The sequence below is a fragment of the Vipera ursinii genome (assembly GCF_947247035.1).
Source record: "Vipera ursinii genome assembly, chromosome: 3".
Lineage (NCBI taxonomy): Eukaryota > Metazoa > Chordata > Lepidosauria > Squamata > Viperidae > Vipera > Vipera ursinii.
Window position 1 is genome coordinate 4,600,156 of NC_139516.1, and position 27,339 is coordinate 4,627,494.

Consider the following 27,339-nt stretch of genomic DNA (forward strand, 5'->3'; position numbering starts at 1 on the left):
TGATGACACTAGAAAGGAGAAAGTTGAGATGATATACCAGAAGGGAGAATGTTGAGGTGATACCTTAAGCACTTCTGCCATGCCTAGGATGATCGTCCGTTGAAGTCCTAGCAGAAGATTCTACTTTGGGTGCATCTCTTTCCTCGTTGAAGATCCTAAGGCCCCTTTGCTCCCTTTTCCTCAGGAGAAAGGCTGACTTGGATCAGAGTGATGGAGAGGAAGATTTTTACTACACCGAGTTGGACGTCAACGTGGATTCCTTGTCCGACGGCCTCTCCAGCCTGACCCCCGTCTCCCCAACCTCCCCGGTGCCCCCTCCCTTTCCAGTCCCGGAGGAGGTCCAGAAAACTCCGCCTATTCCACTCAACCCCAAGGTTTCCCTGGCGTCTCACCTGAGCCAATCGGCACCCACCGGTCTGGGGCACATCCAAGCTGACCATGCCTATCAGGTGCGTTTCCACTGCCATCCAGAGCTGGCCAAATCAGGTGTCAAACCAGATCCACCTGTGAAGGGGCTACAGGTAGTCCTTGACTTATGACCATAATTGAGCCCCGAATGTTTGCTGCTCAGCGAGACACATTTGTGAAGCGAATTTTGCCCTGTTTTTACGACCTTTCCGGACACACTTGTTAAGTGGACCACTACGGTTGTTAAATTACCGTGTTTTCCCGAAAGTAAGACCCAACGGGAACATTGCTATTGCTTCCTTCAGATATTTCCCCCCCCCCAATGTGTTCATTTTCCCATGCTGTCGGACCTTTTTGGATCTCCTGGTGGTCTCCCTTCCAGGACTAACTGAAAATTCTAATCAGGTCAAACCCTCTTTTATAGTTTTTGAGCCCAGCCTGGCTGAGATAAGCGCTGTTTACCTGTTTGGCTCAAGTATAAAAGAAGCACTTTCAAAAGCCCACAAAATGAATGAGCAAATGAACAAATGCTAAGGCCATATTGAGACCGTATTTGTATCGCCTGCAATTCTCCTTCTCAATTCAGGCAGCTTTAATGCAGGAAGAAACGAGCCAAAATACAGCAGGATCACGTATGTCACTTAAGGTCCCGAATCTTAAATCTCCCGTTTTCTCTTAAAATACCCTGTTTTCCCCCGAAAATTTATTTATTTATTTTTTATTTTAATCCCATTTATATCCCGCCCTTCTCCGAAGACTCAGGGTGGCTTACAATTTAAGCACAAACCAATGTGCTTAGCAATAGCCTTCATTCTATGTATATGCCTGCTTATTAGAGCTTTCGGCCCCCGCCAAGCGGCATTATTACAAAGTTAGCTTATTGCCCCCAACAATCTGGGTCCTCATTTTACCCACCTCGGAAGGATGGAAGGCTGAGTCAACCTTGAGCCTGGTGGGATGCGAACCTGCAATAATTGCAGGCAGCTGGTGTTACTTAAGGAGGCATTATTATTTATTTATTTTTTATTTTTATTACATTTATATCCCGCCCTTCTCCGAAGACTCAGGGCGGCTTACAAGCTTAGCAGTAGCCCACTGCTCCACCAAAATAAGACCCAACCGGAACATAAGCCCTTAGCGTGATTTTTCAGGACGCTCGTCATAGAAGCCCCACCCCAAAAATAAGCCCCACTTGAGATCGTCAGCCAGACGGACGCATTTTGTACCGTATTTCCCCAAATAGAAGCTCTAACCTGAAAATAAGGCCCTAACCTTATGCCTGTTTTGGAGCAATAATTAACATAAGACCCGGTCTTATTTTCGTCGGGAACATGGCAGGAACACGGCTATTAAGTGAATCTGACTTCCCTATTGATTTTTGTTTGTCGGAAGGTCAAGATCACAGGACCCCGGGACATTGCAACCGTCATAAAATACATGCCGGTTGCCAAGCTTCCGAATTTTGACCACATGACCATGGGAGGGGGGTGTTTGCAGCATAAGTGTGGAAGACGGTCATAAGTCACTTTTTCCAGTCCTGTTCTAACTTCGAATGGTCCCTAAACAAGCATAAGTTGAGGACTACCTGTACTTGGTTGTTTTCTGCCTAGAATACAAGAATCTTCCTGGACTGTTTGCCTTCTCTTGGGAACAGCCAGCTAAAAAATGGCGGACGTGCGGGCGGCCGTGTGAGGTTGAGCTCTGCAGGTCCGAGAAGATAGGCGTCTTAGGAGCCCCTCAGGGCTTTTCCTTTATGCCCTGGGTTGGGGGAAGGGTGGCAGCGATGAACTTTGCAATTGTCTAGGTTTTTTACCAGCGTTTCGCAGGGCTGCCGGTTTTGTTATCTGCTCAGCTGCTTAGCTGCTCAGCTGGTCGTCGGGAGTTTCCGGCTATGTCGGGCGGTCTTGGCTTCTTCGGCGGCGTTTGGAGTTCCCGGCGGCTGGCGGCGGCGGTGCTGCGGCGGCGGCGGCGGCGGCGACGGAGCTGTTTGCGAGCTGCTTGGCCCGCCTTTTCTATCGTTTTCCTTTTAACCGGTCTGCCTCTGCCTTCTGCCTGCTTTTTGCTTGCATCAACGACGCTTCGGGATATCCTAATGGCGGCGGCGGCGGCGACGGCGTTGTTCCCGGGCCGTTTGCGGGCCACTTTACCATCGACTATTGTGGTCTGGCCTGCTTTCACCGAACCGTTTGTCCCGCTGCCCCCTGGGCCTTTTCGGCCCGTTTTTCATCGGCGGAGGCGGTGGCTTTCCCCGGATTGTTTCCGGCCTTGGTGGCGTTCCGGTGGCTACGGTGGCTACGGTGATGGCGGTGGCGGTGTCCATAGCGGCCCAGCGGCAGCGGCTTCGATGATTCAGCGATGGCGTTATGGCCGGTTTGCCGGCCCCCCGGTTGGTTCTGCATATCCCAGATGGGTTGGCACCCCCACTGCCTCTGATGGCCCTGAAGGTTCCTGGGCTGGCCGGTGGATTCCGGTGGAGCCCAGTGGAGCCTTGTGGACTTGGGCCATTGTGAAGGACTTTGGAAGACCGGTGGGGAATTTAATGGACCTGGGGGAGCCAATCTTTGTTGACCACAGTCTGGAAGGCCCCAATAATTATGGAACTGAGGGCCTATGGACTGGTGGTCAGTTACAACCTCTAGGAATGACGGGACAATGGGGGACTTGGCTTTTACCAGAATTGACTATGATGGCTTGTTTTTGTTTTCACAATCGATTGCGCATTGCCCCTTATACCCCTAAGGACAGAGAACTCTGGGTATTAGCCATTGTGAGAGGATGGCCGAATTTACATCTGCTGCCCCTAGAGGTGAGAGCTCTATGGGGCAGGCCATACCCGGTGCGGTTGCTCCAGACTTCCATCCCCCCCGAGAACTGGCTCTGTGGCCGTAGTGAGAGGACGGTGGCAGGCCTGCCCGGGGGGTTTATCCAGCTGAGTGGCAGCGGCTGGACGGAGGCCTGGGACTCCCTCTCTGAATAGATCCTCCTTTGGACTATTATCTATGGACTGCCTGCGACCCGGACTGCTATTTATGCCTTCCTTTAAATATTCTTCCACGGACTTGTGCGCCCTCAGGGGTGCTCCCCCCTCCTGGGTGCGACCCGCCTTGCCAGCCGATTATAACCTCGAGGAAGGGCCCATTTATTGGGACCCTGAGAGTTGGCTGGGCACGGGTAGGGGCCTTCGACGTAGACCTAATAAGAGGCCCCTGATTATTTTTCTTTCAAAATTTTTTAGGGGGTTAGGGAGGCGGGAGGGTTCTTTTGGTTGTTTGGATAAGGGGGACTATCCAACTGCCGCTGTTCTGGCTAGGGCCGATGGAGATCGCAGGGGGGAGGGGCGGGGGTCGGTCACCTCCGGGGCTCCAGGGCTGGTCGTGGGGCTACCTATTCCCACGACATCAGGGAATGGCAGCAGATGTAGGAGCAGAGGGCCGTATCGATCTCAGGGAAGGCCTCTCCGCTGCTTACAAGCGGTGAGGCACTCCGACCCTCTGGCTCTACCCCAAGGTCCCGGGAGTGAGGGTGTGCAGCCCCCTGAGCTCCGGCTGGTGTATTTGAATGCCAGGTCCGTCTCTAATAAGGCTCCTCTCGTTCGTGATCTGGTCGAGGGTGAGCAGGCGGACCTGGCTTGCATCACGGAGACTTGGTTGGGCCCAGAGGGCGGGATTCCTCTGGTTGACCTTTGCCCACCAGGTTTCCGGGTGCTGCACCGGCCTCGGGCTCAGGGTAGGGGTGGGGGTGTGGCTGTTGTTATGAGGGAGACCTTGTGTCCGCGGGAGGCCACTGTTCCTCAGATAGTCGGGTGTGAGTCTCTCTTTTTGAGATGCGGCCCTGGTGCGCAGTTGGGCTTGCTGCTGGTGTACCTTTCGCCTAGTCACGCAGCAGCAGCCCTGCCTGAGCTGCTCGATGTCCTCTCTGGGCTGGTGGTTGAGTTCCCGAAACTCATAGTTTTGGGGGACTTCAATCTACCATCGCTGGGAGGATCATCTGAGTTGGCTCGGGAGTTCATGGCTTCCATGACGGCCATGGACCTGACGCAAGTAATTTCGGGACCGACTCATGAGGGAGGCCACACCCTTGACCTAGTTTTTTTATCTGGACGGTGGTTAGATGATCTTGGTGGGGGCTCTCCAATTATTATGCCCCTGTCATGGACCGATCATCATCTCCTGCGGCTGGTCTTCCGTTTTGCCACCCCCCGCCGTGGGTGTTCGGAACCAATTAAATGGTACCGCCCCAGACGCTTAATGGATCCCCAGAGGTTCCAGGCAGCGCTGGGGTCCCCACCTGCCTCCCTTGCTCACAGCTCGGCAGATGCCTTAGTGGAAGCCTGGGAAAGGACGGCCACTGAGGCTCTTGACCGAGTTGTACCCCTGCGGCCCCTGACCCGGTGCAGATCCCGTCGAGCTCCATGGTTCTCTGCGGAGCTTCGGGAGATGAAGCGTCGGAGACGGGGCCTAGAGAGCGGTTGGAGGTCCAGCCGATCCGAATCCGACCGATTGCGACTAAGAGCCTACATTAGGTCTTATCTCGCTGCGATAAGGGAGGCGAGGTCTAACCACTTCGCCACCCTTATCGCGTCCGCAGATAATCGCCCGGCCGCCCTGTTTAGGGTGACTCGCTCCCTCCTAAATCAGGAGGTGAGGGAGGATCCCTTGCAGGGTCGTGCCGAGGAGTTTAACCAACATCTATCGGACAAAATCGCTCGGATTCGGACCGGTCTGGACTCCGACTGGGCAGAGTCTGACGATCAGGACACTGGCGGTCTTGTCGATATCATCTGGGAGGAGTTTGATTCTGTGACTCCTGAGGAAGTGGACAGGATCATGGGGAGGCTGAGCACCACCACGTGTTTATTGGACCCGTGCCCTTCCTGGCTGGTCTATGCAGCCCGGGAGAGGACACGCAGCTGGTTCCAGGCAGTTATATCGGCTTCTCTGAGTGAGGGTTGCTTCCCCGCCGTCCTGAAAGAGGTGGTGGTGAGGCCTCTCCTCAAGAAGCCTGCCTTGGACCCAGCTGTATTAAACAACTTTCGTCCTGTCTCCAACCTTCGCTTTCTTGCGAAGGTTGTTGAGAGTGTGGTGGCGCATCAGCTCCCTCTGGTCCTGGATGAAGCGGATTATCTAGACCCGTACCAATCGGGTTTCAGGCCCGGGCACAGCACGGAGACGGCATTGGTCGCGCTGGTGAATGATCTCTGGAGGGCTCGGGACAGGGGATATTCCTCTGTTCTAGTCCTATTAGACCTCTCGGCGGCTTTCGATACCATCGACCATGGTATCTTGCTGCGGCGTCTCAGGGGATTGGGAGTGGGTGGCACAGTTTTACAGTGGTTCTCCTCCTATCTCCGGGGACGTTCGCAGTCGGTGTTGGCAGGAGGACAGAAGTCGACCGCGAGGTCTCTCATTTGTGGAGTTCCTCAGGGGTCGGTCCTCTCGCCTCTCCTGTTCAACATCTACATGAAACCGCTGGGTGAGATCATTCGTGGCTTTGGAGTTGGGTATCATCAGTACGCTGATGATACCCAACTTTTCCTTTCGACCCCAAACCACCCCAGTGATGCCCTCAACGTGATGTCCCGGTGCCTGGAGGCGGTTCGGGTCTGGATGGGGAGGAACAGACTCCAGCTCAACCCCGACAAGACTGAGTGGCTTTGCATACCTTCATCCCGGGTTTATTCGGATATTCCACCTTTGGCTATGGGGGGTGAACTATTACCCCCCGTAGATAGGGCTCGCAACTTGGGAGTCCTCCTAGATTCACGGCTCACCCTGGAAGACCATATAGGAGCTGTGACTAGGGGGGCCTTCGCCCAGGTTCGCCTGGTGCGCCAGTTGCGGCCCTATCTTAGCCGGGATGATTTGTGCACGGTCACTCATGCGCTCGTGTCCTCTCATCTAGACTACTGCAACGCTCTCTACATGGGGCTGCCCTTGAGGACCACCCGGAAGCTCCAACTGGTACAGAATGCAGCCGCGAGAGTTGTGTTGGGAGTCTCCCGATACTCCCACGTTACACCGCTGCTCCGTGAGCTGCATTGGTTGCCGGTTGTCTTCCGGGTGAGATTCAAGGTACTGGTAACAGTGTTTAAAGCCCTTCATGGCATGGGGCCGGAGTACCTTGGGGAACATCTGCTGCCGGCATCAAGCTCCCTGCGCCCTGTGCGTTCCCACAGAGAGGGCCTCCTCAGGGTGCCACCGATCAGAGAATGTCGATTGGCGGTCCCCAGGGGGAGATCCTTCTCCGTGGGCGCCCGATCTTCGCTCCTTTCGTCGCGATCTCAAGACGTTTCTGTTTGTTCAAGCCGGCCTAGCCTGATGGGGATTGGTGGGGTTTTTTATTCTTGTGTTTTAATTTTAACTTGGCGTTTTGAACTTGATTCCAATTGTTTTAATATGGGCAATTATTTAATCTTGTTTTAACGTTTGTATTTAGTATTTTATTCTGCCCTGTGAACCGCCCTGAGTCCTCAGGGAGAAGGGCGGTATATAAATATTATTAAATTATTATTAAATTAAATTAAAATTAAAATTAAAGCTCCATGGAGCTTGGTGGGAGGGGGTCCAAGCCTAAGTCTCTTGGACTCGAGGCTAGTTCCCTGCTTGGTCCCTCCTCCTTGCCCTGACTGGTAGTTTCACAACCTTCAGCTTTTCCACCCTTTCGCTTTGAGATGTACCTTTCTGGTTTCAGGCAATGGGTCCTACTGGGGTGTTGGCAGATCTGAAGGCTCCCCCAGCTGGGATGGAAATCAGCATATCGTGGCAGCAGCCAGCCCTTTTCCCACCAACTCTGCCCCCCGTCCTCTTCAAGAGCCCCTCGGTGAGTAGCGAAAAGGCCACACCAGATTTTTCCCCCCTCCCCTTGGTCAGAAAGGAGTTGGTTCCAGAGCAAAGGTTAGGACAGACTCGTGGACTTCAACTCCCAGAATTCCTGAGCCAGCATGGGGGAACTATGGCCCCTTCATGACTTGTGGACTTCAGCTCCCAGAATTCCTGAGCCAGCATGGCTCAGCATGGAAACCTCTCCCTTTCCCCTCAGCATGGCTAGCTCAGGAATTCTGGGAGTTGAAGTCCACAAGTCATAAAAGAGCCAAGGTGGCCTACCTCTGGCCTAGCCAAACCCAAGACCTGCAGCCGTGCTTCATATGTTTTGGTCTCCAGGCCTTGGATCATCCTAGTTGCTTAGTTGCTTAGGACTGGGTTCCCCAGCCCCCGGTCTGTGGACCGGTACCAGGCCACACCATGCCAGCAACCGGTCTGCACAAAGAAGCAAAGCCCCATCTGCGAGATGTAGGCAGCACACAAAACCACACACCCTCCGATCCGCGGAAAAACCTCTCTCCACAGAACCGGTCCCTGGAGCCCAAAAGGTTGGGGACCTCTGACTTAGGAGACCCTATATCTTAGGGGTCTTCAAACTTGGCCCTTTTAGGACTCGTGGACTTCAACTCCCAGAATTCCTGAGCCAGCATAGCTCAGCATGGAAACCTCTCCTTTTCACCTCAGCATGGCTGGCTGAGGAATTCTGGGAGTTGAAGTCCACGAGTCATAAAAGAGCCGAGGTGGCCTACCCCTGGTTTAGGAGTTTGTAGGCCACATGCAGACCCCTCAGATCAACTCCATGGGGGATGACACTTCCCCTGGCCCCGCGGACGGTTGCCTTCCGTTTCATTTACTCACCGCCCTACAGGTAGTCCTCGACTTAACGATCGCAGTTGAGCCTAACATTTCTGTGGCTTAGCGAGAAGCGGTTAAAGTGAGTTTTGCCCTGTTTTACGACCTTCCTGGCCGTAGTTAAGTTAGTAACAGGGTTGTTCAGTGGACCTGGCTTCCGCGTTGACTTTGCTTGTCAGAAGGTCGCAAAAAGGGGGGGGGGGTCACGTGACTTCGGGATGCCGCAGCTGTCATAAATACGAGTCAGTTGCCAAGCGTCCGAATTTTGATCACATGACCGTGGGGAGTGCTGCGACGGTCGTTAAGTGTGGAAAATGGTGATAAAGTCGCTTTTCTCAGGGCCGCTGTAACTTCAAACGGTCGCTAAATGAACTGTTGCAAGTCAAGGACTATCTGTAGACTGGTGTGCCTCCACATACCGGTGTCTCCAGTAGTTCTGGTTTGGGAATCTCACCACAACTTCTGGAGGCAAGTAGTTCCGCTGGTTAATTGTTCCCACTGTCAGGAAGTTTCTCCTTAGTTCTAGGTTGCTTCTCTCCTTGACTAGTTTCCATCCGTTGCTTCTTGTCCTGCCTTCGGGCGCTTTGGAGAATAAGCGGAACCCCCACCACCCCTTTTTTTTTTGGGGGGGCAGCCCCTTAGTCAGCAGAGGAAAGGGACTGTTAGTGCACTTCCCAATCATGTTCAGAGGATATAAGTCAGGGGTGTCAAACTCAATTTCATTGAGGGCCGCATCAGCATTGCGGTTGCCCTCAGGGGGCCGGGTGGGTGTGGCCTGGGTGGGCGTGGCCTACTGGGTGGGCGTGGCTAGAGTGCGTATGGCCTACTGGGTGGGCGTGGCCAACTCTACATCCTTCGCATCAAGGGTGCCTATGGGGGCCTGGGCAGGAGTGGGACAGATCTGAGGGTCTCTGGCAGGAGGAGGGTCTCTGGGCCAGGGCCAAGGCAGTGGGGGCCGCTCCCTCACTGTTTCCAGGATGGCTTTGCGGGCCACATGGAACCACTTCGCGGGCCGGATCTGGCCCCCGGGCCTTGTGTTTGACATGTCTGATATAAGTGGTCAAGGGGGGTGTGTGATCCTTTTCCTCCCTGGGTTAAGTTCCAGCCTTCTGCTTTAGTGGACTGTGTTCTAATTCTGCTGCCCCCTAACTGCCAAAGGGTTGGCTCCTTAGACGAGAAACTTTGCAGCGCAGGGTTGAACTCTGAGCTTGGTGGTTTTCTTACAGAGATTTTGTTACCGAACTAGGGAACTTCAGTGCAATGCTAATGAAACATCTGCAAGAAAACCACCAAGCTCAGAGAGCACCAAGGGCCCCACAGTCGTCATCATCGTCCTCCTCCTCCTCCTCCTCCATCATTCTGCAAACCCCACTCTCTTCTGGCACTGATAATGTTTCCTGGCTGGGTAATGAAACGTCTGCAAGAAAACCACCCAGCTCAGAGAGCACCAAGGATCCCGCGGTTGACTTCTTAGCTGCACCATTGAGATCTCCTCCCTCTCCCCTTCCAAAATGACCATCTCTGTTCTTCTTCCTCCTCCTCCTCCTCCTCTTCCACCAGGGCTGCCTGACTCCCATCCGACCTGCCGATTCAGGAGAGAAACACCTGCAAGGCCCCCCTGTATCAGTTGCCAAAGGACAACCATTATTGCCCTCTTCTGTGCCAAAGCCTGCAACAGGCACCAGGTGAGTGGACGCTTCGGGCTTCCTATCACATCTTTTCTCCTCCCTCCCTCCCCTCCCCCCACGTCTGGTACCTCCAGCCCATTCTCTGGGTGACCCTAATGGCCTCTGGCGTTCTCCATGTTTGGCTGAGTCCCTCCGGCCAGACTTTAGAACAGAGGTCCACAACCTACGGGCTGCAGCGCACTACCTGGCCATGGCCTCTTGGCCACCAGGCAGTGTGAGTGGCTGTAAAGCGCGCGTACACGTGTCGTCACGCTTGCCCCCACTTGCGGCGGCACCAGCCTCACTGCGAGCCGTGAATCTTGTGCCAGCGGTAGCCTCGCCGCGATCCTCGCACCGGCGCTGGCAACCCCATTTGCAGAGCACGCATGCTCACAGCCCCCTTGGTGCGCACGCACGTATGGCCACGTTTGCGTCTGTGTGCATGTGTGCATAAAAGTCCTTGCCCCTCCCTTTCCTTCTGGGCCACCAACCCAGAAAAGTTGGGGAGCCCTGCTTTAGAAAGAGTGCTTGACCAACTGCAAAACTGTACCTTTCTCGAATAATTGCCCTGTAAGGTGGCACTGTGACGGTTGTTAAGTGTGAAAAAGGGTTCACGAGTCACTTTTTCCAGCGCCGTTCTTAACTTTAAACTTCACTAAATGAATAGTTGTAAGGGAAGCCCTCTCCTAAATACAGAGCAATCCTTCACTTTCCTTGCTCCTCAAGCCCATCTGCCCATTTTTTTTGAAACAGGTCATCCTCAACATACAACCACAATTGTCACTGGAACTTGTTTTTCATAAGCGAGATCGTTGTTGAGTCAGGTCTGATTTTACACCTTTTTTTTAACCATGATTAATAGCTAGCTAGCAGATAGATAGATAGATAGATAGATAGATAGATAGATAGATAGATAGATAGATAGATAGATAGATAGATAGTAGATAGATATAGATAGATAGATATAGATGATAGATAGATAGATAGATAGATAGATAGATAGATAGATAGATAGATAGATAGATGATAGAAGATAGATGACTGATAGATATATATAGATAGATAGATGATAGATAAATGATGAGGTAGCTAGGTAGATATAGACAGACAGAGAGATAGATAATAGAGATAGATAGTAAGATAGATAACCTTTATTGTCATTTTTTTACTGTAGGCACAATGGCACATATTAAATATGAAATTTAGTTGCTTGCTGTCAAAGCGTACACATACATAACACATATTTAAATATACTATATAAGACATATGTACAGTCCAGGAGTAGGCAACCTTGGCTCTTTTATGACTTGTGGACTTCAATACCCAGAATTCCTGAACCAGCCATGACTTGGTCCACAAGTCATAAAAGAGCCAGGATTGACTATTCCTGGACTATAGACCTTACATATAAGTAAGCTAGTCGCTGCAGTTATGAAGTGAATCCAGCAGGCCCTAAGCAAATCCAGCTTATCCCACTGCCTACTTGTCGGAAGCCGGCTGGGATGGTGGCAAGTGGCAATCACATGAGAAATACATGCCAGTAGCCAAGTGACCAAATTCTGCTCACGTGACCGTGGGGGGGGGGGAATCCTGTGACGGTCGTACATGCGAGGACTGGCCATAACCCACTTTTTTTTCCCAACGCTGTTGTAACTCCGAAACAAATGGTTGTAAGTCGAGATGTACTTTAAATTTATTTTTATTGTAACGTTTTATTAGATTATAGAATGAAATACCAAAGGAAATGATAGGACACAGTGGGGGTGGGGGGGAAAGGGGAGAAGAAATTGAGGAGGAGAGGGTGCGAAGTAAAGAAAAGGCATTGACACCCAACTGTGTTGCAATGGAATAAAAGCATTAACATCGAACCTCAACTTTTTACTTTTCCATAATAGCTATAAACTGGCCATTTCCATAACAACAAATCAATCTGATCAGTTAAACCCCAAAAATCAAAATTTCAGGTTTTTTTCCCCCCACCTTAAGTACAAAGTCCACAAGCGGTCTCCCAAGTAGAAACAAAAGTAATTAATATTGTTTTCTTTCATCAAAGCCGTCAATTTAGCCGTCTCTGCCAACTTCCATCTGCTTCCGTAGTCGTTCGTCCGTGGTGGGAATAGAAGCGTCCTTCCGTTTTTGTGCATAAAGTAATATAATAATAATAATAATAATAATAATAATAATAATAATAATAATAATAATAATAATAATAATAATAATAATAAAGTTGGAAGGGACCTTGGAGGTCATCTAGTCCAACCCCCTGCTAAGGCAGGAAACCCTATCCCATTTCAGACAAATGGCTGTCCAGCCTCTTCTTAAAAACTTCCAGTGTTGGAGCATTCACCGCTGGAGGCAGGTGGTTCCACTGATTAATTGTTCTCACTGTCAGGAGTTTCTCCTTAGTTCCAGGTTGCTTCTCTCCTTGGTTAGTTTCCATCCGTTGCTTCTTGTCCTGCCTTCAGGTGCTTTGGAGAATAGCTTGACTCCCTCTTCTTTGGGGCAGCCCCTGAGATTTCCAATATCTGCTATCATGTCCCCCCTCGTCCTTCTCTTCTAGACATACCCAATTCCAGCAACCGTTTCTTATATGATGAGATATGTTAATATCTCAACAATGATATGTTAAAGATAGGAAAATGGATAGGTCATCTCTGCCTGATGTTCTAACTGTCAGGAAGTTTCTCCTTAGTTCCAGGTTGCTTCTCTCCTTGACGAGTTTGCATCCGTTGCGTCTTGTCCTGCCTTCGGGCGCTTTGGAGAAGAGCTTGACTCCCTCTTCTTTGGGGCAGCCCCTGAGATATTGGAAGAGGGTCATGAAACGTCTGCAAGAAAACAACCAAGCTCAGAGAGCGCCAAGGACCCCCTCAAAAAGAAAAAAAACACACAACACAAGACTTGCTGCATCACAGTTCCACTTCCCCCCACCCCCAAGTCTTTTTCCACTGAACTCAAGAGAAAAGTTTCTGCTTTCATCTTTATCTTCCCGTTCAGAAGTGGCTGTATTAAGATGTGAATCCTACTCCGATATTTCTTTGCTTTATCCCGTGTCCACCATAAAAGGTCCCTTCTTTCCATTTCCGTTTCCACCATTCATTGGGAATAGCTTCTAGATCAGAGGTCCTCAACCTTGGCAACTTTTAAGAACTGGCGGACTTCAACTCCCAGAATGCCTCAGCTGACTGAGGAGTCTTCTTCCCTCCATCCTTCTCCGGCTTCCTCCTTCCTCTCAACCGCCTTTCTTCTCTTCTTCCTTGCAGGAAGCCGCGCGGCGAAGCCAAGAAGTGCCGCAAAGTCTACGGGATGGAGAACCGCAACATGTGGTGCACGGCCTGCCGCTGGAAGAAAGCCTGCCAGCGGTTCGTGGATTGAGTTCGGGGAGACTCGCTCACCTATGCCCTCCGTCTGTGTTGCGCGATTTGCACTCGGGTGCCTTCCAGCCTCCTTGCACTGTCTGCCTCCTCCCCCTCCACACACACACCCCGCCCTGCCCACCCACCCACCCCTTCTCCAAGCAGGGGAAGGGGTGGGGGGACTTCCCCACTGTGCCTTGGCTCAGGAAACCGGAGTTTCTGGGACGAACGGAGTCGTTGGACCCTTTGCGAAAGGGAAGTCAAGACCGCCTCGCCGTGTTGAAGTGTCATCCGGGGGGGCAGCCCGCTCCTTCATCCAGGGATAGCTGCCAATCCAGCCTCCGTTGGAATTTACCCGCATCCACACATGTGAAAATTTAAGCCATTGTTTTGTCTTTGGATGGTGGTTTCCCTTTGCCCCCCCACCTCCCCCCAACCTTTTACTTCTGAAATAAGCTACGTCTCTCTCGTCCGCCCTGTTTTTCTGCTTCGAGTCGCCCAACCTCGTTGAGCTTTGAGACAGTGAGAGTTCCAAAAAAGCTCTTTAGAGCCGAGATGTGAAGCTTCGGACCTTTTTTCGTTCTCTAGGATGGGAGAGCCAAGACTCGTGGGCCACACGCTTTTTTTTTAAAATACCTGTCCTGCAGTATTTTTTCTTTTCTTTTTTTTTTCCTTTTCTCCGTAAGCTTTTTTTTTTTTTTTTTTTTTGGCGTTGAGGACTTTGGGGGCAAAAGATAAAACGGGCGTCAGGAAGGAAAGGAAACAGTTTTTGCTTCCTTTCACCCTCGCTTCCTTTAACTTTCGTTTGCTGGCTGCAAGCAGGTTTCTCCCCAAAACTCCTTCACACACACCCCCCTCTCTCTTTCTCTCTCCTTGATTTAAATTCAGTTTGGATGCCGAATAGCCCAGCCTAAAAGGTGGATAGGACTGAAGGGGCGGTGTGTGTGGGGGGGGCAGGGGGTGGAAACAAACCTATTGAACATCAGCAAAACCTTAAAAAGTTAATTTTTTTTTTTTGCTTTCTGTTTCCGATCTCGGGGAGTTATCTGATTTTATTTTTTATTTTTTTAAAATTCCCTCCCCATTTCTCCTAAGAAATTGTTCCCTTCCCAACGTTGCCTGCCGGAGATGGGAAATGTTTGGGGGTTTTTTGCCCTCTGCCATCTGGCTTACAGTCGCACGCACGGAAATTTTAAGTCGTTTGCAAAGAATAAGCTATGTGCTGAAAATGTAGCCTGAACAAATGATCTGGACTGAAGACGCTTCCAAGCCGACTCTTGACAGCAACAGAGAGGAGAGAAAAAAAAAAGCCAATTTCCTTTGATGTGCAATCCCAGTTTTTGTTTTCGTTTCTAAACATTTTACACAATGGGGTGACACGAGTGTGGTGCTTCTGTCCCACCGCCGTAGCTTTTTCCTGCTCTAAATGGCAAAGAGAGAAAGAAGATCGATCAGATTTTCCCAACTCTGCTCTTCCGATCCCCTTAAAAAGAAAAAAGAAAAAAAAAAGGCCAGCTCAAAAGTCAATTTAGAATCAGGATTTTTTTTTTCTTTTTTAAAAAAAATAATAATAATCGGTCTTGGAGAAAGTTGGGTCGATGTTGAACTTTAGAGGCGGGCTTCAGCTTTTTTTAAACCCATTTCTCTTGGTCCGTGGCACGTTGGATTGGTGGATTGGTGTCTCCTGTCTGTGTTGGTAATTTGGGAATTTTCGGAGTGACGGGAATTTCAGGATCCACCATAAGTCTGCTGGTTTGGCTTTTAAAAGTCACCAGATGGTGGCACTATGAGATTTATAGAAATCTGTTGAGCAAAATGTTTTTCAGCTTTGGCCGCTTGAAAGATAGGTGGGACTTCAACTCCCAGAATTCCACAGCTTTTTCAACTTTGGCAACTTCAAAGATGGGTGGACTTCAACTCCCAGAATTGCACAGCTTTTTCAACTTTGGCAACTTCAAAGATGGGTGGACTTCAACTCCCAGAATTCCACAGCCAGCAGAGCTAGCTGTGGAATTCTGGGAGTTGAAGTCCACCCATCTTTGAAATTGCCAAAGTTGAGAAACACTGCTCTAACTCAGGGGTAGGCAAACTTGGCTCTTTTGTGACTCGTGGACTTCAACTCCCAGAATTCCTGAGCCAGCCATGCTGAGCGGGGAAAGGGAGAGGTTTCCAAGCTGAGCCATACTATCTCAGGAATTCTGGGAGTTGAAGTCCATGACTCATGAGGGGGCCATAGTTTCCCCATGCTGGCTCAGGAATTCTGGGAGTTGAAGTCCATGAGTCATGAGGGGGCCATAGTTCCCCCATGCTGGCTGTGGAATTCTGGGAGTTGAAGTCCGCAAGCCATGAGGGGGCCATAGTTCCCCCATGCTGGCTCAGGAATTCTGGGAGTTGAAGTCCATGAGTCATGAAGGGGCCATAGTTCCCCCCATGCTGGCTCAGGAATTCTGGGAGTTGAAGTCCACGAGTCATAAAAGAGCCAAGGCTGCCTACCCCTGCTCTAACCAAAGTATTTGGCTTTAAATGGGATATATCCCAGCCTCGTTCAATCCTGGCACAAACTGAATTCTACACAAGCCAGCCACCCTCATATTTTTGAGGATGGGGCGGGCTCGTAAGGGAGCAAGGCCTGGAATTTGGACAAGTCTTGCACATCTAAAAGCCCCGTCTCTCTTCTAACTCCCGTTACCATCCCTGTTTAAGCTAGCTTGTCTCTAAAAAGAACCCGAACACCTGAGTCGTACGGCCTATTCTGCTCTCCCACCAAATTCCATCGTCTTATTTCCGTACGCCTGTGCCCTGCTGGTTCTTGCGGCAACTGGAGGTTTGTTTTTTTAAAAAAAAATTCTCTGCAAACAGCCGCCACAAAAGTGTTGTTTTGTGATTTGGGCGGATATCGTGGGCACATCCCCATTCTGAAGACCTGCCACCTAGGAGGGGCTCTCGAAAACCAAAGGGCTCAGGAAAATGGTTCCCGCCGCAACGATTCTCGAGCATTTGTGCAAGCGTTGGATCGCCTTGGGCAGCGTGCACCCTCGCCAGAAATGAGACTTGCGTGGAGGAAAAAAAAAAACAAGGCCTCCCCCCCCCCCCGTGGATTTCTACTCTTGTTTCCACTATTGCAAGCTGCACGGTTTTGTTTTGTTGTGTTTTTTTTTTTAAAAAAAACTTCCTGCCTCCCCAATTTTCTATTCTGCCCCGCTAAATCCAATATTAGCCGGATTGGTATTTTAACCATCGTCTTTTCAGAGATCTCGGTTTGGGGGTGTGTGTTGGGTGTGAGTGCGAGGAGGGGGGAGGAGAGAGAGAGAGAGAGAAAAAAAGACTACCTTTTGTGTTTCCAACACGCTAGCCCGGTGTCCCTTCAAGTCCTGCAGAGGACAAGTTTCCGAGAAAGCATTAAACTTTTTTTAAAACTTCCCTTTTTTAAAAGTCTTGGGTTGTGCTTTCTTTTTTCTTTTTGAGAGGGTCCTTGGTGCTCTTCTGAGCTTGGTTGTTTTCTTGCAGACGTTTCATCACCCAGACCAGGAACGTCACCGGTGCTAAGGCTAAATGATGTTACCTCCAATCTCTCAGGGGCTGCCCCAAAGAAGAGGGAGTCAAGCTCTTCTCCAAAGCGCCTGAAGGCGGGACAAAAAGCAACAACGGATGGAAACTCATCAAGGAGAGAAGCAACTTGGAACTAAGGAGAAATTTCCTGACGGTGGGGACAATTAACCAGCGGAACCACCTGCCTCCAGAAGCTGTGAATGCTCCAACACTGGAAGTTTTTAAGAAGAGACTGGACAGCCATTGGTCCAAAATGGTAGAGGGTCTCCTGCCTGAGCAAGGGGTTGGACTAGATGACCTGCAAGGTCCCTTTCAACTTTATTTCTATTATTATTATTATTATAGTTCGGTTTAAGAAACGTCTACAAGAAAACAACCAAGCTCAGAGAGTACCAAGGACCCGCTCACTTCCACCCCGAGTTAGAAATATTCTCCTTTATTGGTATTGTTTTCCCCCCCCCCCACTGGGTATCCCCACCCCATCTGGACACCCAACAAGTTGTGAATGGCTGTGCCAAGCAACTGGTGCTTCTCTTCTCTTACCACACCCCCCACCCCCATTTTTAAAGCTTTGCTCTGCAGTGTAGTGGCTGCATCAGAGTGGACAAAGCCTTTCATCCGTCATTGTTAATTTGGGAGATAAATCAATTCTGTCTGCCTGCATCCAAAGTGGCTTTCTCTCCCCCACCCCCAAGGACTTAGCCATCATCCTATTGCAAATCTATTAGCGGTGTGTCCTACCAAATGCAGGGGAACATAGTTCTGGGAGAAACTTGGCCTCGCTCTGCATTTCAAGGATGTGTAACGAGTGAACGAATGTTTCACTTCTGTTAATTCAGGAAGCTTTCTATGTACACTTATCCCAGATGTGCGCGCACACACGTACTTTTGAACTGGTAAAAAAAATACAGATTATTATTTTTAACTGTACGAGTCTTGTCGGCTTTACCCTTTGATCCCGGTTGGGTTTCAAACTCGGGGAACCAGCCTCGCTACAGGTAAGTCCTCGACTTACGGCAGTTCGTTTAGTTCAAAGTTACAACGGCACTGGAAAAAAAGGGACTTGGGGACCGTTTTTCACACAACTTGTAGCCTCACTCTAGGGTCTCACGATCAAAATTCAGAGGCTCGGCAAGTGGTTCGTGCTTATGACGGTCGCAGCGTCCCGGGGTCGTGTGATCCCCTTTTGCGGCCTTCTGATGAGCTAAATCAACGGGGAAATCCAGTTTCACTTAACAACCATGTTACCAACTGAACAAATGCAATGAGTCACTTAACAAGAAAAGTCGTAAAACGGGGCAAAACTCAAACATTTCACTTAGCAACGTAAATTTTGGGCTCTGTTGTGGTCGTAAGCCGAGGACCCCACAGTCCTCTTCCTCCCCACACACTCCACTCCCTTCTAGCAATGATGACGTTACCTACTTGGGTCATGAAACGTCTGCAGGCAAACAACCAAGCTCAGAGAGGATCCAGGACCCCACACTCCTCTTCCTCCCCACACACTCCACTCCTAGCACTGATGAGGTTACCTACTTAATAATAAAGTTGGAAGGGACCTTGGAGGTCATCTAGTCCAACCCCTTGCTCATGCAGGAAACCCTATACCATTTCAGACAAATGGCTGCTCAGTCTATTGTAGAAAACGTCCAGTGTTAGAGAATTCACAGCTTCTGGAGGCAGGTTGTTCCTCTGGTTAATTATTCTAATGGTCAGGAAGTTTTTTTCTTAATTCTAGGTTGCTTTGGTTAGCTTCCATCCACAATGGGCCATGAAAACGTCTGCAGGCGAACAACCAAACTCGGAGAGCACCAAGGACCCCGCATCTAAATTGCAAAAACTCGTGGAATTAATTAAAAGAAATGCAGTGAAATTCTAAGCAATGACAACATTTTAGCAGCAACGTCCTGATTTATTGAAACAGACTGGGTTTGGGGTTGTTTTTTTTTTGTATGCATTGAAGTTAATCCCATGATAAAATACAATCAGACAGGCAGATGGTGGACTGCCTAGGGCGGTGTTTCTCAGTCTTGACAAATTTTAAGAGATGTGGGTCTCGTAATAGTAATAAAGTTGGAAGGTACTTTGGAGGTCATCTAGTCCAACCCCCTGCTCAGGCAGGAGACCCTGTACCATTTCAGACAAATGGCTGTCCAGTCTCTTCTTAAACACTTCCAGTGCTGGAGCATTCACCACTTCTGGAGGCAGGTAGTTCCACTGGTTAATTGTCAGGAAGTTTCTCCTTAATTCTAGGTTGCTTCTCTCCTTGGTTAGTTTCCATCTGTTGCTTCTTGTCCTGCCTTCGGGGGCTTTGGAGCAGAGCTTGACTCCCTCTTCTTTGGGGCAGCCCCTGAGATACTGGAAGACTGCTATCATGTCCCCCCTCGTCCTTCTCTTCATTAGACTAGACCTACCCAATTCCAGCAACCGTTCCTTTTATGTTTTAGCCTCCAGTCCCCTGATCATCTTCTCAACTGGCTGTCTGGGGAACTGGGAGCTGGAAGTCCACATCTCTTTAAAAGTTGTCAAGCTTGAGAATCGCTGCACCTAGACACACAGGAACGTTTGAAAGGGTTTAGAAAACCAACTCGGTTACCTGAACTACAGAGAAAAAAGTACGAACGCATGTATCCCCAAAACCTAGGGGCACTAAAGTCTCGTCCCCTCATCTCCCCAATATTAAACATTGCCAATACAAATATGAGTTTATAATAATATATAAAGTCAGTATAATATAGAATATTGTCAGTGGGGGGGAAAAACAGTGCTCAAACTCTGTCTCATTCATATATATATGTATGCATGTGTGTGTGTGTGTGTGTATATATACATACATACATACATACATGCACACACACACACACATACATACATAAGGTAAAGGTTCCCCCGCACATGCATGCTAGTTGTTTCCGACTCTAGGGGCCGGTGCTCATCTCCGTTTCAAAGCCGAAGAGGCAGCGCTTGTCCGAGGACGTCTCCGTGGTCATGTGGCCGGCATGACTAGACGCCAAAGGCACACGGAACGCTGTTACCTTCCCACCGTAGTGGTCCCTATTTTTCTACTTGCATTTTTACGTGCTTTAGAACTGCTAGGTTGGCAGAAGCTAGGATGAGTAACAGGTGCTAACTCTGTTACGCGGCACTCGGGATTCGGCCCACCAAACCTCCGACCTTCTGATCGACAAGCTCAGCGTCCTAATCCACTGAGCCACCGCGTCCCATATATATATATATGAAAGCACGCGCAGAGTACCCCTTGTTCTGAAGGAATCCTTTACAAAAGGCAGAAATCCGAATCATAAAAAATTAAAAAGAACACCATTGTCATAGAACGCTCAGAACGGAGTTCCGGCACCTTTTTTGGATGGAACCCTGTAGGGTAGGCAAGGCAGGTTGTATGACTTGTGAGTTCCGGCACCTTTTTCTTTTACAAAAAAAAAGCACTGAGTATGGCTTTTTTTTTTCATCAACAGTTGCGCATGAAAGTCCCACCTGTGTTGCTAGAGAACCGTTAGCTTTCCAGCGTACACGTGATAAGGTCTTCCCAAAAGCTCAATACATAACACCCGCCCCCCACTCCCCAGTTTTTGCTTTAAAAAACAAAAACAAAACAAAACCGGGAGTTTTAAGTCTCTGGCATTATAACAAAGGAAGAAGCCGTGCAAACTTGAAAGCATTGATAGCAGGCCAGCCCATGTTTAATCATAAGGCTGCTGTGATCGAGCCCACGAGCTCTAACTTCAGAGGCAAAACACCAAATTGTACTCGCATTAGACATCCTGATGACTCCCCCCCCCCGCCCATGCTGTCTGAATGAGCCTAAGGCAGGGGTCTGCAAACTTGGCCCTTTTATGACTTGTGGACTTCGACTCCCAGAATTCTTCAGCCAGGCACGCTGGGAGTTGATGTCCACAAATCATAAAAGGGCCAAGTTTGAAGACCCCTGGTCTAATCTATTGATATATATATTTTTTGGTAGCAATTGCTTCAAAGTTTCTGGCACCAATGCATGTACGAATGTTTCTTACAGATCTGTCGACAAAGGGGCGCAGCCAAAAAATCACCAAGTGGCCTCTCTTCCCTTTTCACCATTTTGTGCAGGAGGGGTCAGGCTTCATTGTAAAAAGGGAAGGTTGTGGTTTAAAGTCCAGGAGGAGAGGATCCCCATTCCCACTCTGCCTTGGGGCAGAAAACCAATTCTATTTGAATCTGGAAGGAAATTCACCCTATGAAAGCATATAAATATAGTCCCTCGGGATGTTTTTTTTTCCATCCTGGCCTCTTTCAAATGCTGATAGTTTGAGCAGATATTTTAATACCATCGATCGGACTCCGGTTTGCTTACACAGGAAAAAAAAAATTCTTAACTGATTTTTTTTACACAGACATTAAATGCCTGATTGCGTTAGCTTTTTCTTTTTTGAAAGTCTAACTTGTCACCCTTTTAGAACAGGCGTCCTCAACCTTGGCAACTTTTAAGACTTGTGGACTTCAACTCCCAGAATTGAAGTCCACAAGTCTTAAAAGTTACCAAGGTTGAGGACGCCTGCTTTAGAAGGCGGATAGACACAGCTCATTTATCCAGAAGATACCGTATATACTTGAGTATAAGCCGACTCGAGTATAAGCCGAGACCCCCAATTTCACCCCCAAAAACTGGAAAAAGTTGGTGACTTGAGTATAAGCCGATCCGCCGTTCTGCAAGCCTCCGCCGCCGGCTGCTTCGTTCCGCAGCGGAAAGAAGCAGGCAGGCTGCTTCTTTCCGCTGCGGAAAGAAGGCTGCTTCTTTCCGCAGTGGAAAGAAGCAGCCTGCTTCGTTCAGGCTGCTTCGTTCCGCAGCGGAAAGAAGCAGGCAGGCTGCTTCTTTCCGCTGCGGAAAGAAGGCTGCTTCTTTCCGCAGTGGAAAGAAGCAGCCTGCTTCGTTCAGGCTGCTTCGTTCCGCAGCGGAAAGAAGCAGGCAGGCTGCTTCGTTCCGCAGCGGAAAGAAGCAAGCAGGCTGCTTCTTTCCGCTGTGGAAAGAAGGCTGCTTCTTTCCGCAGCGGAAAGAAGCAGCCTGCTTCGTTCAGGCTGCTTCGTTCCGCAGCGGAAAGAAGCAGGCAGGCTGCTTCTTTCCGCTGCGGAAAGAAGGCTGCTTCTTTCCGCAGTGGAAAGAAGCAGCCTGCTTCGTTCAGGCTGCTTCGTTCCGCAGCGGAAAGAAGCAGGCAGGCTGCTTCGTTCCGCAGCGGAAAGAAGCAGGCAGGCTGCTTCGTTCCGCAGCGGAAAGAAGCAGGCAGGCTGCTTCTTTCCGCTGCGGAAAGAAGGCTGCTTCTTTCCGCAGCGGAAAGAAGCAGCCTGCTTCGTTCAGGCTGCTTCGTTCCGCAGCGGAAAGAAGCAGGCAGGCTGCTTCTTTCCGCTGCGGAAAGAAGGCTGCTTCTTTCCGCAGCGGAAAGAAGCAGCCTGCTTCGTTCAGGCTGCTTTGTTCCGCAGCGGAAAGAAGCAGGCAGGCAAGGCACGGAGATCCCGAGACCTGCCGACGTTTGGGGAGGTTTGGGGAGGTGCCCAAACCTCCCCAAACGTCAGCAGGTCTCCGGATCTCCGTGACCTGCCTGTCTGCTTCTTTCCGCAGCGGAAAGAAGCAGGCAGGCAAGGCACGGAGATCCGGAGACCTGCCGACGTTTGGGGAGGTTTGGGGAGCTGCGCGCGCACCTCCCCAAACCTCCCCAAACTTCGGCAGGTCTCCGGACGGCGGCTGCTTGGGAGAGGTGCGCGCAATCCCGGAAGCACCAAAGCCTCGGCCGCGCACAAGTCCTCGGTAAGTTTTTTTTGTTGACTGGAGTATAAGCCGAAGTGGAATTTTTCAGCCCAAAAAGTGGGCTGAAAAATTCGGCTTATACTCAAGTATATACGGTACTTTGTAGGCCTAAGTCCTAAAGAACCAAAATAAAGCTGCTACCAGTTGGAAAGATCAATTATATCTTCAGAGGATGTCTCGCTAATTGAGTACGATAGCTTCAGGTCTTCAAAGCTGCATGGAGTCAAAAGGGAGAACGTCCGCCCCAATAAAAGCTGGTTCACAAAATGAACCCGACGGGGTACCGCCGTTATTAACTGGTTAGACGTTCCTTTTCATCCTTCAGATCGTCGGTTGCAAAATGCCCTCGGCTGTTTGTTGCGCTGAAACACAAGGGAAGCCACCGCTTTCACTTCGTGAAGTTGCGTCTTAATGCTGAGGGGCGTGGAGGACCCGTAAAACTGGTTGGATCGGCACGGTGCCTTGGTAGGGGTTTTCCTGAAGGCCCAGCTTGCGTGTCATGACCCAACCAAAAGCGGGGAGTATCATAGCGTAGCATCTTGACGGCTCCCCGGGATAAAGTCAAGATGTTCAGCTAAAAAGACCATAATGCCCTTTTCCAAACTAGAGAGTTTGGGGGAAAAAATTCAGAGAAGAGCAACTAAGATGATCCAAGGCCTGGAGACTAAAACATACGAAGAACGGCTGCGGGACTTGGGTTTGGCTAGTCTAAAGAAAAGAAGAAATAGGGGAGACACGATAGCAGCGTTCCAGTATCTGAGGAGCTGCCACAAGGCAGAGGGGGGCAGGTTGTTCACCAAAGCACCCGAGGGAAGGACGAGAAACAATGGTTGGAAGCTGATCAAAGAGAGAAGCAACCTGGAATTAAGGAGAAACTTCCTGACAGTGAGGACAATTAACCAGTGGAACAGCCTGTCACCAGAAACCGTGGGTGCTCCATCGCTGGAGATTTTTAAGAAGAGACTGGACAATCACCTGTCTGAGATGGTATAGGTTCTCCTACTTGAGCGGGGGGCTGGACTAGAAGACCTCCCAGGTCCCTTCCAATTCAATTCAATTCAATTTCTATTATTTCTATTAAGATCATGAGTAGATGGTTGGACTGGGGATGAGTTTCCCTTAGCACAGGTGAGGTAGCAGTCCACGGATTTCACGAGGAGTTGTGTATGATATCACATACAAGCCAGCAGACTCTAGCGCTTGCCACCTGAATCTTTTCTCCTCCCACCTCCTCCCCTGGATAGTCTAATGATAGGGCCAGCCTTGTGGGTCACATCCACCCTTCCTCTAATGGAGGGTTTGTCAACCTTGGTAACTTGTAAGATGTTGGACTTCAACTCCCAGAATTCCCTAGCCAGCCATGCTGGCTGGGGAATTCTGGGAGATGAAGTCCAGACATCTTAAAAGCAGCCCCAAGTACTGTAACATCCATCAATGCCTCTTGCCAACTTTTTTCCGATGGAACCTTATAGGGTAGGCAAGGCAGGTTGTATAACGTGTGAGTTCCGGCACCTTTTTCTTTTACAAAAAAAGCACTGTATATATATATATTTTCCGTGCTACTGAATAATCCATAATTTCCCCCCAAAATAGGCAGGCTGCATACAGCACCCTTTTCTATTTGGTCCTCTATCCGTACCGGCTGGAAATTGGCAAGTTTTCCTGGCATGTCGAGGCACGGAAGGCCCAAAACGTAAAGCGTAAGACCTCAAACATAGTTTTTTAAAAATCCAAACGCTTCCAAAGCCAGGCCTCAGCATACAAAAACAACATCCAGCCGTAAATCCCATGTTTACAAACTCCCAAGGGCTGGCTTTACACAAAATGTAAGCCTAGTTAGTACAACAGGCCAGCCCGGCCTTTGATTTCCCTCTGGTGTTTTGTCCCCTTATTTATTATTTTTTTGGTACAGATCACCGCAACAGCTAGAACAGCGAACGTCCCTGGCTTGTTTGCAGAACAAAGCAAGCATCACGATCCAGTTGGCCACCAGCCCGTTGAGCATTGGGACTGCACCAAGATTGATAGAACCTCATTCTAGCAGCTTGCAAAGCAACTGCAGATAGAACGACTCACAACAGGTAGAAAATCCCCGTGGGTTAAACAGCAATAGCGCTTCGCACTACTTTTACGGCCCTCTCTCTAAGCAGTTTACAATGTCAGCCTCTTGGCCCCAACAATCTGGGTCCTCGTTTTATTGAGCTCAGTAAAAGACGGAAGGCTGATTCAACCTTGAGTGGGTCAGGATCGAACGCCTGGCAGTGAGCAGTGAGTTCGCCTGCAATGCTAGATTCTGACCACTGGGCCATCACGGCTCTTAAAAGCTGTACAACGCGGCTTATGCCGCACGACCCGTAGGTTTCCATTATTTGGAAACGCCCAAGATGTCACCCGCCTTTCCAACAGCTCCCTATTCATGGAATATAAAACACATAACCAATGGCTCAACATCAATCACGTTTTCCACAGAATTTGGCGCCTAAACATCTGGAAGCGTATCCCTTGTGGCCACACGGACCCAAAGAGCATTGCAACCGACATCGGCGCTAACTTTACAGACTTTTAAGGTGGGACGTTTAAGGAGGGACACGGTGGCTCAGTGGGTTAGGACGCTGAGCTTGTCGATCAGAAGGTCGGCAGTTTGGCGGGTCGAATCCCGAGTGCCGCGTAACAGAGTGAGCACCTGTTACTCGTCCCAGCTTCTGCCAACCTAGCAGTTTGAAAGCACGTAAAAGTGCACGTAGAAAAATAGGGACCACTCCGGTGGGAAGGTAACAGCGTTCCGTGCGCCTTTGGCGTCTAGTCATGCCGGCCACGTGACCACGGAGACGTCCTCAGACAAGCGCTGACTCTTCGGCTTTGAAACGGAGATGAGCACCGGCCCCTAGAGTCGGAAACGACTAGCACGCATGTGCGGGGGAACCTTTACCTTTACCTTTAAGGTGGGTTGCTTCTCCTCTGCGTTTGTTGACAAACAGCTGCAAAAGCAAAAAAAAAAGCCCACTATTTTAAGCAGAAAGGAGAGAGAAAAGAGAGAACAAAAATAAAATAAAAATAATCTTTCCCAAAATAAATAAAACCCTAACTAACCAACATGGAACAGGGAAGGAAAGGGGAACTCGACAGCTACTTAGAGAGACCAGGGTTAGTGGATTGTATTCAAAACTCAGTTATATGCTAACATTATAGATTAGGCCCACTTGGAACCAACATGGGCCAGAGGGCAGAGGCAGGAGAAGGCACAAGGAGAGATCCAGGAGAAATTAAAAGCTCCCCCCTCAAAAAAAAATCCCTCTTTTTTGTGCAGGACTGCATTTCATGTGTATAATTGGAAGTAAAAGCTAGCGTGCCAGAGACCTACTTGAATAACACAGCAGAGTGGGAAATGCAATTCTCAAGTCTGGGTCGGAGGGAAACTGAATGTCTCCCAAACCTGAAAATTAACACACACACACACACACACACACACACAAATATCTGAATTTGTACCCAACATTTTTTTTTAAAGCTACTCATTGACATGGAACCAAGCGGGAACGCGGAATCTCAACAATGCTTTTGGAACCATCATGGATAAATGAGAAAGTTGTCAAGGCAAAGACAGCAGAGAAGCTGAAGAAAATTTTTGTATCCTGCACCCAGTGAGGTGGGCATAATTGCTGATTTTTCCAAGCCCTTTTAAAAAAAGCATAAAAAATCTTAAAAATATCGGCCTCCGGTTAAGATACAATATAAAATGCAAGAAGTTGCAAAGATCTGTAAAAAAACAAAACACCTACTCCTTCCCCTCCCTTTCGCCCTTCTTTTATTTGAAAATGATAATAAAATATTTGGTTAGAGGTTTTTTCCCCCCAATGGTTAAATAAACACACTGCTTTGCAACAACAGAAGTCCGTGATCTATATTCCAATCAGCAAGTATCCCACATTCATGCAAGAGCTGTATTTCTCCAACCTACTTAAGCAGGACAGAGTCAGACTTAACATTTATACATTTATACATTTATTTATCAAATTTATATGCTGCTCATCTCGTGGGTTGATGCTACACTTGGGTTACTTTTTAACCTTGGTTTTGGTGTCCTAGCAGATGGTTTGAGCCCTGGTTCATTTATGGTTCAATTATTCCGTAAACTCAGAAAACAAGTGGGTGCAATAACTATGGGTCAATACAGGCGATAAATGCACTCTTTGACTTCAGGAAAACAGTCGCCAAACCCCAGCCTTTCAGCCAATGTGGAGGGTGGGGAAAATGACAGCTATGATGAGGAAAAGCTGACAATTGACAGGTTGGGGGGAAAAAAGACATGAACAGAACGGCGCATTTCTTAAATTCTCCTTTCGGTCCACTTTGCTGCGCAATGTTTTACCCCGGTAAACGAAGAAGGAAACAGTGAAGCTGTGTGATACGTAATGAAACAAAGGTAGGTGAAAGATTGCCTTGGCAGGTGAAGAGTTTGGAGGAAGCCGTTTCTTAGTGCAAAAAGGTAAAGGTAAAGGTTCCCCCGCACATGCGTGCTAGTCGTTTCCGACTCTAGGGGTCGAATCCCGAGTGCCGCGTAGCAGAGTGAGCGCCTGTTACTCGTCCCAGCTTCTGCCAACCTAGCAGTTCGAAAGCACGTAAAAAATGCAAGGAGAAAAATAGGGACCACTGCGGTGGGAAGGTAACAGTGTTCCGTGCGCCTTTGGCATCTAGTCATGCCGGCCACATGACCACGGAGACGTCCTTGGACAAGCGCTGGCTCTTCGGCCTTGAAACGGAGATGAGCACCGGCCCCTAGAGTCGGAAACGACTAGCACACATGTGCGGGGGAACCTTTACCTTTTAAGTACTACACGTCTATATGCTGCAGTTGAAGCAGGCTCTGTTTCAAGGCTAGTCCTAACCCTAAGCCC

The 27,339-nt window shown here is 49.3% G+C and overlaps 1 protein-coding gene across 4 annotated transcripts in view; it reads left to right on the forward strand.

The window, feature by feature from the left end:
• SLC2A4RG (SLC2A4 regulator) overlaps window positions 1-19,550 on the forward strand; it is a 56,964-nt gene extending 37,414 nt beyond the window's left edge. The window contains exons 6-10 of one of the 4 annotated variants that reach the window (XM_083360848.1): window positions 185-449; window positions 7,099-7,227; window positions 9,642-9,766; window positions 13,009-13,107; window positions 16,609-19,550. In XM_083360848.1, the coding sequence (XP_083216974.1) occupies window positions 185-449; window positions 7,099-7,227; window positions 9,642-9,766; window positions 13,009-13,107; window positions 16,609-16,657 (667 nt within the window). In that variant the 3' untranslated portion in view covers window positions 16,658-19,550. Of the gene's footprint in view, window positions 1-184; window positions 450-7,098; window positions 7,228-9,641; window positions 9,767-13,008; window positions 15,119-16,608 lie in introns of those variants that run through there. The other 3 variants (XM_083360850.1, XM_083360851.1, XM_083360849.1) reach the window with 3 other exon arrangements.
• Window positions 19,551-27,339: the final 7,789 nt, after the last annotated feature.